Source organism: Triticum dicoccoides, chromosome 3A (genome assembly GCF_002162155.2).
Source record: "Triticum dicoccoides isolate Atlit2015 ecotype Zavitan chromosome 3A, WEW_v2.0, whole genome shotgun sequence".
NCBI classification, from domain to species: domain Eukaryota; kingdom Viridiplantae; phylum Streptophyta; class Magnoliopsida; order Poales; family Poaceae; genus Triticum; species Triticum dicoccoides.
Genome location: NC_041384.1, coordinates 9,344,079 through 9,361,483, shown reverse-complemented (window position 1 = coordinate 9,361,483; position 17,405 = coordinate 9,344,079). Strand labels below are relative to the sequence as shown.

The following is a 17,405-nucleotide window of genomic DNA, read 5'->3' as shown; positions in this document are numbered from 1 at the left end:
ACAAGCTTCTCCTCAATTGGTGCTACCCCAACTCAATCTCGTATATCATCATTCCGGACTCGATCCTTCCTCGTGTGGCCACACATCCATCTCAACATACGTATCTCCGCCACACCTAACTGTTGAACATGTCGCCTTTTAGTCGGCCAACACCCCGCATCCCTACCTTCGAGGATGGCGGCATCGATTAAGGATGAGGCGAAGACCTGGGTAGTTGAGGGGCTAGGTTTCTTGGGAATATTCTGCCGGGAGAGTGATCCCTTTGTTCGGACTTGAGTGGTCCTGTAATCATTAAGACAATGTTTTCTCTTCCGCTTAATTAATGAGACGAGGCAAAGATTTTGCCTCCGTTTCAAAAACAACCAACACAGATAGCTGCTGCTTTTTCTTATTTTTCGTAAGCATATCAAACAGGCAGACATGCAGGTAATTAAGCACGTCAATGCATGCACAAGCACACACACATAAACAGCTCAGCCGCTTCTTTGTCCGGTCCAGATAAACATGGCAAACACTTATAATGCATAGTCACACTCACAAGTCATACGCAACTATGTAGAGATACACGCAGGCACACACACACACATAGGCAGCAGTTACAATTCCACACACATAGTAAACAAGCAGTCATTATTTTTGCAAGACTATGAGCCTCACACGTGGTACTCCCTCAATCTCATAGCAATAATCCTACACCTACGAAGACTAACGTAATTCTCTTACGTAACCTTCCATCAATACTCCCCCCTTTTTAAGTGCGGTGGGGCCCACCTTCTCTCTAACCCCAATCATAACCTGCCACCAGTCTAATCACGTAAGGATTACGTTAAACCATTCGTAGGTGTAGCATTACTCATCTTTTTTAGAATGAAAGGGCTGCGCCCCTGTTCCATTTCATAAAGAAACGAAACAACATGTCCAGAGTATATTACATCAAGAGAGCTCACGACGGACAGCAGGCACGCTGCCGCAGTAAATGCGTCACAAAGCTACAGCAACGCAAAGCCAGAACTAAAACCAGCAAAGTAAAATAGCAAAATAGCAAACACCGCTAGAAGCACTTCCAAACAGAGTGAAGCTACAGGCATATTTGCCAAAAGAACAGATCTAAAAGGTATTTCCACGCCTCAGCCAGGATTTGGCCACAGCAACAGAGGAGGGCTTCTTGCTTTCGTCTCCAACTCTTTCATAGCCCACCCCAGCTTGTCCCTGGCACATCCTAAGGAAAAGCACCCCCACATAGATAGATTTGATGTTGTTCTCCTCCAAATAGCCTGTAAACCAGGCCAACAAACGTTATTGAAAACCATGTCGTTGCGAGTTTTCCAGATCGCCCACAACCCAGCTGCATGGACAGTATTAATGGCAGCAAACTTGTCTCCCCGGAGCCAGTACGAGGAGATAGACATCATATTGATGTCTTCACTCACTCCAGTAATGGCACATATGGCTTTCCAGAACTCAACAGCAACAACACAAGCACTAAATAAATGGGAACAAGATTCTTGCTCTGAGAAAAATACACAAGAAGGATCACCCACCTCTTGTCTTTTGCTCAAGTTATCTCTGGTCAGCAGTTTATTATTGACCAAAAGCCAGAGAAAGATCTGAATCCTGGGGGAATTTTAAGTTTCCAAAGAGCAGGAGAACTAGTAGGCAGAACTCCTCTGAAATTTATAAAATTATAGAAGGATTTAACTGTATAAACCCCTTTAGAATTCAGATTCCAAACTGGGGAGTCATCCTCATCTACCAAAAGAATGGAACTAGCAATTTCTACAAGTTCAAACCAAAGAGCCATCTGCTCCCGAGTAAAACATCTCCTAAAAGTAAGCTTCAGGGTATGACCATCCCAGATTTTATCAATAGTGGCATTATGTTCATTAGCTAGGTTATATAGATCCCAGTACTGGGCAACCAAAGTAGCATTGCCAAACCAATGATCCTCCCAGAATCTAGTCCTCTTACCATTGCCAACCTTCCCAGAGAAGCCAATCTTGGCAGCTTGTGCTACCCAGAGCACCCCTTTCCAGAAAGGGGAGGCTCCAGTAGCAGAACAAGCAAAAATGTTACTATTCTGAGGATTATATTTGGAGTCAACAATATTCTTCCAAATTTTGCCCTCAGAGTTGTAGTATCTACTAATCCAAGAAGCTAATAGGGCCAAATTCATGTCTCCTATGTCAGTAATACCAAAACCCCCAAACTCCTTAATCCTATTGATGGAGTTCCAGGTAGTCAAATGATACTTGTGATGGCCCTCATAATCATCCCAAAAGCAATAAGCTAATTGGGAGTTAATGAGTTTAATAACCCACTTAGGAAATTTTATAAAGCCCATAAGATAAGTAGGGATACCAGCTAAGCAGGCTTGGACTAAAATGAGTCTCTTGCCAAAGGAAAGCAGTCTCCCCCTCCATCCAGCTGCTTTCTTGATGTTCTTATCAACAGTAGGTTGCAGATCCTCTTTTCTAATCTTGCTAAAATGCAGAGGGGCGCCCAAGTACTTAATAGAAAAGGCACTAATTTTACAAACCAAGGTTTGGGCAAAAACTAAAGCCTCATCCCTATCTATATTAAGAGGAACAAGGTCACATTTGTGAAAATTGATCCTCATACCAGAAATCTGCTCAAAACAAGACAAAAGCCATTTAAGGTTTTTGGTAACATTACTCATCTCAGAGTGTAAGACAGTTTTTCACACTAGGAAGTACCTTAAATAGCATGACCAACATCACCGCCAGAGCTATGTGCACTTCAAGTGCAGGGGGCCATGCCCCCCCTCAGCCTTTGATTAATTCATGAAGGATCATTTTTCCAGAGGGCTTAGATTCCATTAAAAAATCAGTATTTTTGCCCCCCAAGCCACTTATGACAGGTGGGGCGGTGGCGGGTATTTCCAAACGTTCCCGGTGTACTACAGAGGATACAGGGGAGTCGATCCGGTCGGCGGAGGTAGCTCTTTCTTCCCGGCCGCGAAACTGGCCAAGATGGAGACAATGGCTAGCGACCGGCCCGGATGTCAGTGGGTGCGAGTGGAGAGTTATTTTGCATAAAACTCCCTACGCATTAATTAAACGTCACAAAAAACAATCACTATGTATTCCTAATTAACAGGAAAAACTTAACAGCGTCGTACGAGGGTTGTGATACGTCTCCGTCGTATCTACTTTTCCAAACACTTTTGCCCTTGTTTTGGACTCTAACTTGTATGATTTGAATGAAACTAACCCGGACTGACGCTGTTTTCAGCAGAATTGCCATGGTGTTGTTTTATGTGCAGAAAACAAAAGTTCTCGGAATGACCTCAAACTCCACGGAATATCTTAGAATAAATAATAAAAAATCCTTGCCAAAGATGAAGACCAGGGGGCCCACACCCTGTCCACGAGGGTGGGGGGCGCGACCCTCCCCCTAGGCGCTCCCCCCTACCTCGTGGGCCCCCTGGTGGCCCTCCGACGCCAACTCCAACTCCATATATTGGCTTTCGAGGAGAAAAAATTAGAGAGAAAGTTTCATCGCGTTTTACGATACGGAGCCGCCGCCAAGCCCTAATCTCTCTCGGGAGGGCTGATCTGGAGTCCGTTCGGTGCTCTGGAGAGGGGGATTCGTCGCCGTCGTCATCATCAACCATCCTCCATCACCAATTTCATGATGCTCACCGTCGTGTGTGAGTAATTGCATCGTAGGCTTGCTGGACGATGATGGGTTGGATGAGATTTATCATGTAATCGAGTTAGTTTTGTTAGGGTTTGATCCCTAGTATCCACTATGTTCTGAGATTGATGTTGCTATGACTTTGCTATGCTTAATGCTTGTCACTAGGGCCCGAGTGCCATGATTTCAGATCTGAACCTATTATGTTTTCATGAATATATGTGAGTTCTAGATCCTATCTTGCAAGTCTATAGTCACCTACTATGTGTTATGATCCGGCAACCCCGAAGTGACAATAATCGGGACCACTCCCGGTGATGACCATAGTTTGAGGAGTTCATGTATTCACTATGTGTTAATGCTTTGTTCCGGTTCTCTATGAAAAGGAGGCCTTAATATCCCTTAGTTTCCAATAGGACCCCACTGCCACGGGAGGGTAGGACAAAAGATGTCATGCAAGTTCTATTTCATAAGCACGTATGACTATTTACGGAATACATGCCTACATTATATTGATGAACTGGAGCTAGTTCTGTGTCACCCTATGTTATGACTGTTACATGATGAACCACATCCGGCATAATTATCCATCATTGATCCGGTGCCTACGAGTTTTCCATATACTGGTTTATGCTTATTTACTTTTCTGTTGCTACTGTTACAATCACTACAAAAATACTAAAAACTTTACTTTTGCTGTCTTTACTTTGTTACCGTTATCACCACTATCATATTACTTTGCTACTAAACACTTTGCTGCAGATACTAAGTTTCCAGGTGTGGTTGAATTGACAACTCAGCTGCTAATACTTGAGAATATTCTTTGGCTCCCCTTGTGTCGAATCAACAAATTTGGGTTGAATACTCTACCCTCAAAAACTGTTGCGATCCCCTATACTTGTGGGTTATCAAGACCTTTTTCTAGCGCCGTTGCCGGGGAACATAGCTCTATTCTTTGAGTCACTTGGGATTTATATCTGCTGGACACTATGAAGAACTTGAAAGACGCTAAGACAAAAATTTATCCCTCAACTACGAGGGGAGGTAAGGAACTGCCATCTAGCTCTGCACTTGATTCACCTTCTGTTATGAGTAAGCTAGCGACACCTAAACCTACTACTGCTATGAATTCTGATATGTCGCATGTTATTGATGATGCCACTTCTGCTATGCATGATACTTATGATGAAAGTACTTCTATGCTTGATACTACTGTGCCACTTGGTGAATTTCTAGATGAGCAAATTTCTAAGTCTAGAGAAAGAGAAATTAGTGAACCTGAACACGATGATGTTAGTGATGATGAACCTATGCCTGTTATTCCTGAGGGTTATCTTTTTAATAATGAATCTTATGAAGCTATTCTTGCTTGTCCGGATAAACCTGAACGTAAGAGGTTACTAATTAAGTGGAGTAAGGAATCTTTTAGAGGTAGGATGAGACCCGACCCTGCTTTTGCTACTTCACCTATCTGTGTTCCTGATCAGGATTATTATGATATTACTGTTGATCCAAATATAATTACTTTGGTTGAATCTGATCCTTTTTATGGCTATGAATCTGAAACTGTTATGGCACATCTTCGTAAGTTAGATGAAATAGCTGCCCTGTTTACTAATAATCTGAGATCATGCCACTTTTATATACTCAAAATATTTCCGTTCTCATTAAAGGGTGATGCTAAGAAATGGTTTAATTCTCTTGATCCTGCCTGTGTGCAAAGTCCCCAGGATATGATTTATTACTTCTCTGCTAAATATTTCCCTGCTCATAAGAAACAAGCTGCTTTGAGGGAAATATACAATTTTGTGTAAATTGAAGAAGAGAGTCTCCCACAAGCTTGGGGGAGGCTTCTCAAGTTACTTAATGCTTTGCCCGATCATCCTCTTAAGAAACATGAAATATTTAATATCTTTTATAATGGACTAACTGATGCTTCCAGAGATTACCTGGATAGTTGTGCCGGTTCTCTTTTCAGGGAAAGAACACCGGATGACGCTGAAATTTTATTGAATAATATGTTGGCAAATGAAAATAATTGGGCACCTCCTGAGCCACCTCCCGAGCCAGCTCCTGAGTCAATTACTGAGCCTATTCCTAAACCAACTCCGAAGAAGAGAGGTGTTCTATTTCTCAGTCCCGAAGATATGCAAGAGGCAAAGAAATCTATGAAAGAAAAATGTATTAAAGCTGAAGATGTTAAGAATTTACCTCCTATTGAAGAAATACATGGTCTTAATTTACCGCCTGTTGAAGAAGTATATGATCTCAATTACTTATTTACTGAAGAACCTCCCGATATCCCGACACAGGTAGTAAAGGTAAATTCTCTCTATAGATATGATAAAGTTGAAGTCCCTCCTACTAAAATTGCTAGTCAGTGCTTGGATGAGTTTGATGACTTTATGTTTAAGCAAGATGACTTTAATGCTTATTTTGGTAGACAATTAAAGCAGAATACCTTTATGATTAAACGCTTGAGTGATTATATGGATAATATTAGAGGTGAACTTAAACTTGTTAGCAAACATGCTTCTATGGTTACCACTCAAGTAGAACAAGTACTTAAAGCTCAGAAAGAAATGCTTGATGAAATGAATAGTAAGAAAAATGATTACGCTGTTAGAGTGGCTACTAGAACTGGTAGAATGACTCAGGAACCTTTGTATCCTGAAGGCCACCCTAAGAGAATCGAGCAAGATTCTCAAAGAATTAATATTGATGCACCTAGTTCTTCTAAAAGGAAGAAAAAGAAAAATGATAGAACTGTGCAAACTTCTAGTGAACCTATTGCTGAACCACCTGATAATCCAAATGATATCTCTATGTCTGATGCTGAAACACAATCTGGTAATGAACATGAACCTAGTGAAAATGTTAATGATGATGCTCAACCTAGTAATGATAATGATGTAGAAGTTGAACCTGCTGTTGATCTTGATAACCCACAATCAAAGAATCAACGTTATGAAAAAAGAGACTTCGTTGCTAGGAAACATGGTAAAGAAAGAAAACCATGGGTTCATAAACCATGCCTTTTCCTCCGAAACCATCCAAGAAAAAGGATGATAAGGATTTTGAGCGCTTTGCTGAAATGATTAGACCTATCTTTTTGCGTATGCGATTGACTGATGTGCTCAAAACAAATCCTTATGCTAAGTATATGAAGGATATCATTACTAATAAAAGAAAGATACCGGAGGCTGAAATTTCCACCATGCTTGCTAATTATACTTTTAAGGGTGGAATACCAAAGAAACTTGGAGATCCAGGAGTACCTACTATACCATGCTCCATTAAAAGAAATTATGTTAAAACTGCTTTATGTGATCTTGGAGCCGGTGTTAGTGTTATGCCTCTCTCTTTATATCGTAGACTTGACTTGAATAAGTTGACACCTACTGAAATATCTTTGCAAATGGCTGATAAATCAACTGCTATACCTGTCGGTATTTGTGAGGATGTACCTGTTGTGGTTGCAAACGTTACTATTTTAATGGACTTTGTTATTCTTGATATTCCCGAGGATGATAGTATGTCTATTATTCTTGGAAGACCCTTCCTTAATACTGCAGGGGCTATTATTGATTGCAACAAAGGCAATGTCACTTTTCATGTTAATGGTAATGAGCATACGGTGCACTTTCCGAGGAAACAACCTCAAGTTTATAGTGTCAACTCTATTGGAAAAATTCCATCGATTATATTTGGAGGTTTTGAATTTCCTCTTCCTACTGTCAAAAAGAAATATGATATACTTATTGTTGGGGATGTCCATATCCCCATTGACGTAACATAGTGTTATTCGAAATTTCTCCGGTTCCATGATTATCGGAATGAGTTTGTTAACAAGACTTGATCAACCTTGTTAGTGGATTCTTTTTGATAATCATGAGATGGATGAAACTAGAAGCACAACCTTCTGTACCCTCTTTATATTTTCTGTTCTTTAGTAGAAATAAAGTAAAATAGTATTTTTCTGTCTGTTTCCTGACTTATCCGTGCAATATAAAAATATCCCGAAAATAAAAGTCCTCAGAATGCCATGCCAATTTAATATGATTTTTTCGGGAATATTTAAGGATTTTTAGTGCAAAAATTTCCGCGGGGGGAGCTGCCACCTGGTCATGAGGGTGGAGGGCGCGCCCTACCCCCTGGGCGTGCCCCCCTACCTCGTGGGCCCACGGTGGCCCTCCTCCACTTATTCCTGCACCCATCTTATTCCTCTGTCTCGCACAAACCCGAAAAACCAACTCAAGCTCGTGTTCCAGCAACTTTTGCTGCGATTTTCGATCTCCTTGCTCAAAGCACCTCTCGCAAAACTGCTTGGAGAGATTGTTCCTTGGTATGTGACTCCTCCATTGGTCCAATTAGTTTTTGTTCTAGTGCTTTATTCATTGCAAATTTGTGCTGCATAGGTGACCATGTTCTTGAGCTTGCATGTCAAATATATATGGTTCCAAGTAGTTCTAATGCTTGATATATGCTCTAGGCACTTGTATGAGTAGTTGCTATTAATCTTATTGAAGTTGGTTCACTTTTGTTTGAAGTTACTAAAAATTTCAGAATTATTTTCAGAGAAAACAATATGTTTAGGAGGATGTTCCAAGGTGGTTCTTCAAGGAAGCAAGGTCCCAGACTTGCAATGCGTGATGGTGACGAGGAACCACCAAGAGACGCTCTCGTAAGGCCCTGTGAATGGCCTTCAGAAAATTTTATGAATCAAGTGGGAATTAAAGAATAATTTTACGCATATGTGCGTAATGCCGGTCTTGAGGACTTTGAAGCTGATAAATGCCCCCAGTATCGTTATCTCACAAGTTCATTTGTGGGGAGGTTTGATTATTCATCTTCGCGTAATTCTCCTTCAGTCATGTTTGACCTTTATGACAAGTCTTATACCATGGACTTAGAGGACTTCACTCGTGCATGCAAACTTCCATCTTGGGGTAGTATCAGGGATCCCCCTAAATCTGAATATAGAGATCTTCTTGCTAGAATAACTGTGAGGGAATCTAGAGATATAGCACAGGCCACTATAGGGAGCATTCACTTTCCTGCTATACATTATTTTGCTCTCTTCATTGGTAGATGTATAACTGCTAAGGATGAAGCATGTCACATGTGTGCCCCTAATCTCAGCATTCTCAGAAGTGCTGTGTTAGGGGACCAAGCTTATCATATGGGAGCCATTGTAGCTCGTAGGTTGCATCTTAATAGACGTAACGGAGATTTCTTTGGAGGAATTTATGCAACCCGCTTAGCTAATTTTCTTGATGTAGACATTCGTGAGGGTGATGTGGAGTTGCGCACTTCTTATTTAGATCTTGATCCTATGTTTTCCCACCAGTTCATTGAGAGGACTGGACCACCTTACCAGTATCGACTAATCTTTGACAGACGGCGTGTGGTCCGTGTTGCTCTTCCTGCTCCTACCTTCTTTGATTTTCAGGCGAGAGGAAGATATATTATTACCAGAGAGGAGGCAGATGAGTACGAGAGGGGAGTGGAAGCAGCCCAACGCCGTGCTGCTGCTCAGCAGGCGGTAGCCGCTGCATCGCAGTACGACCCCAGCTTCACCTACGGATATCAGCCGGGTTATCCCTGGCAATAGATCAACTTAGGCCAAAAGCCTAAACTTGGGGGAGTACGTATTTCCCACCGACATTACATTCATGTTCACACTCATTGCTAGATGTCAGTGCTCATACTCTTTCATTGTAATATCCATGTTAGTTTAAATTTATTTTTCTAGCTTTCTTCTTGTGTGTTTGATAAACCTTAAGAAAAAAAATTAGTGTTAGTCTACTTCCCATGCTTGTAGTAGAATTAAAAAGAAAATCCAAAAATATTTCCCGTCCTTCTTTTGCTTGTTGGGAGCTTTCCCGTGTAAATAGTTTTTATTTTTCTTTTCCTTTCTTTGGGGGTCGAGAAGACTATATTGAAAATGCTTAGTGGCTCTTATATGTATGATTGTTTATTTAACTTAGAGCTCATATTACTTGTCTTCTCTCTTGAGTTGAATGCTTGCAGATTCCATCTTAGTCCAATGCACGTGCACTCTTATTATTATACACACCGTTCGGTCGTGCAAGTGAAAAGCAATAATGATGATATATGATGGACTCATTGGGATGAGAAAAGCTGGTATGAACTCGACCCCTCTTTTTTTTGTAAATATGATAATTCATCGTTCCTGATTCAGCTATTATGAAGTAAACATATTTGCAATGACATTTAGAGATTATAGTTGCTTGTGCCATGCTTGATTAGCTATGAGTTATAATGGTTAACCTTGCGTGCCAACATGCTATTGAGATGATTATGATGTGGTATGATAGGATGGTATCCTCCTTTAAATGAATTGAGTGACTCGACTTGGCACATGTTCACGCATGTAGTTGAATCAAATCAACATAGCCTTCATGATATTTATGTTCATGGTGGATTATATCCTACTCATGCTTATATTCGGTGTGAATTAATTTTAATGCATGTTTACGACTGTTGTCGCTCTCTCAGTTGGTCGCTTCCCAGTCCTTTGCTAGCCTTCACCTGTACTAAGCGGGAATACTGCTTGTGCATCCAAACTCCTTAAACCCCAAAGTTGTTCCATATGAGTCCACTATACCTTCCTATATGCGGTATCTACCTGCCGTTCCAAGTAAATTTGTATGTGCCAAACTCCAAACCTTCCAATGAAATTCTGTATTGTATGCTCGAGCAGCTCATGTGCAACTACGGCTGCCTATATCTTCCATGCTAGATGGATTATTCTCAAGAGGAGTGGACTCCGCTCCTCATTCACGAGAAAGGGCCGGTAACCGGGATGCCCAGTCCCATGATCCAAAAAGATCAAAGCAAATCAAAAAAATTAAACAAAACTCCCCCTGGGACACGTTGAATGTTGGTGGCACTCGTTGTTTCGAGCAAGCCATGGATTGATGCTTGTGGAGGAGGGGGAGTATAAACCTTTACCATTCTGTTTGGGAACTGCCTATAATGCGTGTAGTATGGAAGATACATCCATCTCATAGTTGTTACGTTGACAGTGAAAGTATGCCGCTCAAAATATTATTTATCTCTATTTCAAAAATCGAGCTCTGGCACCTCTACAAATCCCTGCTTCCCTCTGCGAAGGGCCTATCTATTTACTTTTATGTTGAGTCATCACCCTTCTTATTAAAAAGCACCCGCTGGAGAGCACACTGTCGTTTGCATTCATTATGATTGGTTTATATTGGGTATGACTTGATTGGATCTCTTTTACCATGAATTACAATGTTTAGTCAGTCCTTGATCTTTAAAGGTGCTCTGCATTTATGTTTTGCGGTCTCAGAAAGGGCTAGCGAGATACCATTTTGTTATATCATGTTATGATTATTTTGAAAAAGTGTCGTCATCCGAGTTTTATTATTATGGCTCGCTACCTGATTATGCTATTGATATGAGTAATTGTGAGACCTACGTGTTATTGTGAGTATGGTTAGTTCATAATAATTGCTGAAACTTGAATGTTGGCTTTTCATGTTTACAACAACAAGAGCAAACAGAGTTTGTAAAAGTTTTTCTTTTTCTCTTTCAGTTTGTCAACTGGATTGCTTGAGGACAAGCAAGGGTTTAAGCTTGGGGGAGTTGATACGTCTCTGTCGTATCTACTTTTCCAAACACTTTTGCCCTTGTTTTGGACTCTAACTTGTATTATTTGAATGAAACTAACCCGGACTGACGCTGTTTTCAGCAGAATTGCCATGGTGTTGTTTTATGTGCAGAAAACAAAAGTTCTCGGAATGACCTGAAACTCCACGAAATATCTTAGAATAAATAATAAAAAAATCCTCGTCAAAGATGAAGACCAGGGGGCCCACACCCTGTCCACGAGGGTGGGGGGCGCGCCCCCCTACCTCGTGGGCCCCCTGGTGGCCCTCCAATGCCAACTCCAACTCCATATATTGGCTTTCGAGGAGAAAAAAATCAGGGAGAAAGTTTCATCGCGTTTTACGATACAGAGCCGCCGCCAAGCCCTAATCTCTCTCGGGAGGGCTGATCTGGAGTCCGTTCGGGGCTCTGGAGAGGGGGATTCGTCGCCGTCGTCATCATCAACCATCCTCCATCACCAATTTCATGATGCTCATCGCCGTGCGTGAGTAATTGCATCATAGGCTTGCTGGACGGTGATGGGTTGGATGAAATTTATCATGTAATCGAGTTAGTTTTGTTAGGGTTTGATCCCTAGTATCCACTATGTTCTGAGATTGATGTTGCTATGACTTTGCTAGGCTTAATACTTGTCACTAGGGCCCGAGTGCCATGATCTCAGATCTGAACCTATTATGTTTTCATGAATATATGTGAGTTCTAGATGCTATCTTGCAAGTCTATAGTCACCTACTATGTGTTATGATCCGGCAACCCCGAAGTGACAATAATCGGGACCACTCCCGGTGATGACCATAGTTTGAGGAGTTCATGTATTCACTATGTGTTAATGCTTTGTTCCGGTTCTCTATTAAAAGGAGGCCTTAATATCCCTTAGTTTCCAATAAGACCCCGCTGCCACGGGAGGGTAGGACAAAAGATGTCATGCAAGTTCTTTTCCATAAGCACGTATGACTATTTACGGAATACATGCCTACATTATATTGATGAAATGGTGCTAGTTCTGTGTCATCCTATGTTATGACTGTTACATGATGAACCACATCCGGCATAATTATTCATCATTGATCCGGTGCCTACGAGTTTTCCATATACTGGTTTACGCTTATTTACTTTTCCGTTGCTACTGTTACAATCACTACAAAAATACCAAAAACTTTACTTTTGCTGTCTTTACTTTGTTACCGTTATCACCACTATCATATTACTTTGCTACTAAACACTTTTCTGCAGATACTAAGTTTCCAGGTGTGGTTGAATTGACAACTCAGCTGCTAATACTTGAGAATATTCTTTGGCTCCCCTTGTGTCGAATCAACAAATTTGGGTTGAATACTCTACCCTCGAAAACTGTTGCGATCCCCTATACTTGTGGGTTATCAGGTTGCGACTTGCGAACCTGGGACCTCCAGGTTATTACATAGCATGTACGCTAGTCGCCGGGAGAAACAGTACTTTGTGTTCAAATGTTAGCTGGAAACTTTTATCTCTCCAGTTACTAAACTCCCGAGAAATAGCGATCGCAGAGCGATTCCACGTTTTCTCTTACTACCCTATCCCCACTTGACAGATGGTGAAATGCCGTGTCCACTGCCAGGGCTTTGCGCGTGTCACCCATTTGCCATATTGTCAGTTCCTGATGGGCCAGGCGTTGCTTACATGGGCTTTGACCACCACTTTTCTCAGCAGGTAGGCCGCGTAGGCGATTGCATGGAGGGTGATAAAAACAAGCATTGAATGGCTGGCTCACGGGGATAAAAACACTTATTTTTTCCATTTGCGAACAAGCAGGGGACGGAGGAAAAACCAAATTAAATCTCTTCAAAGGCCAGATGGTAGTGTAACAGAGGATACAACGGAGATGGAAGAAATGGCAACGAATTTTTATAGTTCTCTTTACACTTCAGCAATATGAACCAGGTTTTGGAGGTAGTCCAGGTGAAAGTCACTCAGGCAGTGAACGATATTCTTAATGTCGACTACACTCAGGACGAGATTAAAATCGCTCTGTTCCAAATGTTCCTGTCCAAGGCGCTGGGGCTAGATGGTTTTCCAGCCCACTTTTTTCAGCATCACTAGTATGTTTGTGGGTTTGATGTCATGGGAGCTATACTGCGCATAATTAATGGGACTGAGTCTGCAGAAAGCATCAACGAAACTATTTTGGTTCGAATACCAAAGGTAAAGAATCCCACCTTACTGTCACAGTTCAGGCCTATTTCGTTGTGCAATGTTCTATAGAAAATTGCCTCCAAAGTTATCTACAACAGATTGAAGCAAGTCTTACCAGATATTATCTCACAAGAGCAATCAGCCTTTGTCCCTGATAGACTTATTACTGATAACATTATCACTGCGTATGAATGTCTCCATTTTATGAAGAGAAATAATGCAAAGAAAAACAGGTATTGTGCACTTAAGCTAGATATGATGAAGGCATATGATAGAGTGGAATGTGATTATCTACAAGCAATAATGTTGAAACTTGGTTTCACGAGAGGATGGGTGGACATCGTGATGGGTATGGTTCGCTTGGTCAAATTCTCAGTTTTATTTAATGGCAAGAAATTACAGGAATTCACACTGTCGAGGGGTATTCGACGGGGAGGCCCAATTTCTCCATACTTATTCTTGATTGCAGCAGAGGGCCTTTCGTGCCTCCTAAAATCTATTGACGAGTCATCCAACTTGAATGGCGTTCAGGTGGCCCCTTTGACACCACCAGTTAACCATTTACTTTTCGCAGATGACAGCTTGCTATTTTTCAAGGCCAATGTGGATGCGGCAAACGAGGTTAACCAGTTGTTGCTCAAGCACTGTCAAGCTTCTGGACATCGGATAAATAATGATAAATCATCAATTTTGTTCAGTAAGGATTGCTCTGGAAGTGTAAGGCTGGAAGTCAAAAATCAGTTACAAGTTCCAAACGAGTCTTTGAGTGCAAAGTACTTAGGCTTGCCATCAGATGTGGGTTCATCAAAGAATGGCTCCTTCAAGTACCTGAAGGATTACTTGTGGAGCAAAGTGTAGGGATGGATTGAACAGTCAATGTCGACAGCATGGAAGGAGGTCTTAGTAAAGTCAGTCGCTCAGGCAGTACCTGTGTTCTTTATGTCATGTTTTAAACTCCCAAGAGGATTGTGTGAACACCTGAACATGTTGATTAGAAAATTTTGGTGGGGAAGCAAGATGGGCACAGAAAACCCAGTTGGGTATCTTGGGAAGCAATGACCCAACCAAAGAGCATGGGAGGTATGGGCTTTAAAGGCTTCGAGCTATTTAGTTTGGCCTTATTAGCCAAGCAGGTGTGGCGTATGTTACAAAACCCAAATAGCTTAAGTGCGAGAATATTAAAGGGGGTTTACTTTCCAAATGTGAGTATTTTGAGTGCTGACCCTGGGAGCCACCCAAGCCAAATATGGCGTGCTGTCATAAAGGATAGGGACATTATGAAGCTAGGCCTGACTCGGCGAATTGGTAATGGAACAACGACGAATATTTGGAGAGATAACTGGATTCCCATAGAGGTCATGATGAGGCCTTATGGTAGACGCAACAACACCACTACTGAACTAGTATCTATACCAATATAAAAAAACCCAAAAAGGCAAATCCAACTAATCTCGGCCATCAAACTAAGTCAATCCAACGACCTAGACTGCTACAATGGCAAGCGTTTAACGTATTTAACGTGTAATTAATATCATACCAAATATTGCACTAATCAAGAATTAACACACAAATAGTAGCATAGCTAATATCCGCATGCAATTGACATATTGCCTAAATATTAAAGTGCGTTGCACGTGCACATTTACTAGTAGATCAAAGTTACCTATCGCTCTGCATTCTGCATTTACATTTTTTAGTGTTTTTTAAGTTATTGTTTAGTTTTTATGATATATAAGTTTCCAATATAAAATACAATAATTATGAATACACAATTATTTTCTATTTAAATATTTATTCTATTTTCGTTAAAATAAAAATAATTTTGTCCCGGTGTTTTATTTTACTCTTTTTTTCCGAGTCATACTGACCTATGGGGCCCATATTTTAATTTGTGCTGCTTTGTTATACATAATCAAGTTAAATACATGGCGGTTTCTGCAACAACAAAAAAACATCATACCCACACCCAGCGCTCGCTCACTGCCAGACACTAACATGTGGGCCAACGTCGTGCTGGCATGCCATGCAGGCAGGCCATACACCCGGGTACGTATGGAGGCGCCTTACACAGTAAAACAAGTTACGACATCACTATTATGTATTTTGTAAGTTTTGGGTACCAAACTGAGCGGTCCGAACAAGTTAAAGCACTCGTGGTATATTTAACTCTTTTTTTCTCTTGTGAGACGATTAGGAGTATATTCTGAGAACAAGTCACAAGTGGAAGAAGGATCCACACAAAGCGAGTGCGGCAGCGGGTCGGTTAATTCAGTTGATCGATCCGGCACGTACGTACACTCCCGTAGCATCAGTGCCTCTCCTCCTCCGCATGCCAAGAGCGTGCGTGGGCTGCTCTGTTCCAACGCAACCAATTGCCCGCCACACACGGTGGGTGGTCGACACGGGACGACTATATTGGCGGATCAATGGCGTGAGGAGCCATCGCAAAGGAACACTCGAGAGAATGAACAGTACTACTTAGCTCGCTCTTGGTCCGCTGGAACACACAATGGATCTTGACAAGACGAACACGGTGGGCAGCGACGGTGCGGCGAACGGGCAGGACCTAGAGCAGGCTCGCCGCGGCCAGGAGCTTCCCCCGCCTGCCGGCCATGCCACCAAGGGCCTCGCCGTCGGCCACCTCATCCGGGAGGTACTACACATGCTCTGCGTCTACGCCATGCACAGAGCCACAGAGACGAGCTGAGCATCGAGACCGCCAATTAATTTGCAGCATTTCTGAGCATAATCTGAGAGTGTCATCAGTTGATTAATGAATGAACTGATGATCTTGTTAATTATGAAGCTGGTGCTAGAGGGCGTGGCGACGTTCCTGGTGGTGTTCTGGTCGTGCGTGGCGGCGCTGATGCAGGAGATGCACCACAGCCTGACCTTCCCCACGGTCTGCCTCGTCGTCGCCCTCACCGTCGCCTTCGTGCTCGGCTGGATGGGCCCCGCGCACCTCAACCCCGCCGTCACCTTCACCTTCGCCGCCTTCCGCTACTTCCCATGGCGCAAGCTGCCGCTCTACGTCGCCACGCAGATCGCCGCCTCCGTGCTCGCCTGCCTCTCCGTCAACGCCATCATGAGCCCGCACGACGACAACTTCTACGGCACCGTGCCGAGGCCGCCAGGGGCCGGCGCCCGGCTGCCGTTCCTCCTCGAGCTCCTCGCCTCCGCCGTGCTCATGATCGTCATCTCCACCGTCGCCATGAGCAACGCCGTAACTCACGCAAAAATCTATTTTACATACATGCAACCGCGCGGGAGACGAAACTTTGGGCCGGAAACGAACGATCGATCGCTTCCATTATTGATTCTTGGCTTGCATGCAGAGCAAGGCGGTGGTAGGGATCGCCATCGGGGCGGCGGTCGGGACGCTGGGGCTGGTCATCGGGCCCGTGTCGGGAGGCTCGATGAACCCGGCGAGGAGCCTGGGCCCGGCGATCGTCTTCGGCCGCTACACCTCCATCTGGATCTACGTCACTGCGCCCGTCGCCGGCATGCTGCTCGGCGCGCTCTTCAACAAGGGCGTCCGGCAGTCCGACACGATCGTGGGCTTCCTCTGCGGCGGCAGGGGCGCGTCCAGCAGGGTGGTCGTCGTCGGTCGCTCCGTCACAGGAACGCCTGGAACGAACTAGCCAGCTAGCCGTTTCGGAAGTGGCATCGGTTGTTGTAATCCACTTGTAAGAGCATGGATGATGTAAATCACCAAAAAGCACTAAATGTATGACTTTACTACATCATCAAAAAAACTCTGCAACTCCAATAGATAATGTATAATTGATGTCTAAAATTAGTGCTGCACCAGATGATGTAAAACGTTTCTGCTCCGGTGCTCCCCCCCTGGGCTGAACGCGGGGTGGAAAAACACATCGACGGCCAGGATGAACCAAAAACGGTTCATAATATATATT

General features: G+C 42.9%; 1 protein-coding gene across 2 annotated transcripts; it reads left to right on the top strand.

The window, feature by feature from the left end:
- Positions 1–15,868: 15,868 nt before the first annotated feature.
- LOC119270914 (aquaporin NIP4-1-like) lies at positions 15,869–17,231 on the top strand. Of its 2 annotated transcripts, XM_037552926.1 has the most exons (3): positions 15,869–16,141; positions 16,295–16,711; positions 16,824–17,231. In XM_037552926.1, the coding sequence occupies exons 1-3, from the start codon at positions 15,998–16,000 to the stop codon at positions 17,127–17,129; spliced, it is 867 nt and encodes a 288-aa protein (XP_037408823.1). In that variant the 5' UTR covers positions 15,869–15,997; the 3' UTR covers positions 17,130–17,231. The 2 variants fall into 2 exon arrangements, with proteins under 2 accessions (XP_037408823.1, XP_037408822.1); XM_037552925.1 differs by having other exon boundaries at positions 16,295–17,231.
- The last annotated feature ends 174 nt before the right edge of the window (positions 17,232–17,405 follow it).

Bases quoted from the DNA above. Each gene is read 5' to 3' on its own strand.
- LOC119270914 (XM_037552925.1), top strand. From the start codon at position 15,998: ATGGATCTTGACAAGACGAACACGGTGGGCAGCGACGGTGCGGCGAAC. The intron at 16,142-16,294 runs GTACTACACATG...TTAATTATGAAG, and splicing joins TCGGCCACCTCATCCGGGAG to CTGGTGCTAGAGGGCGTGGC.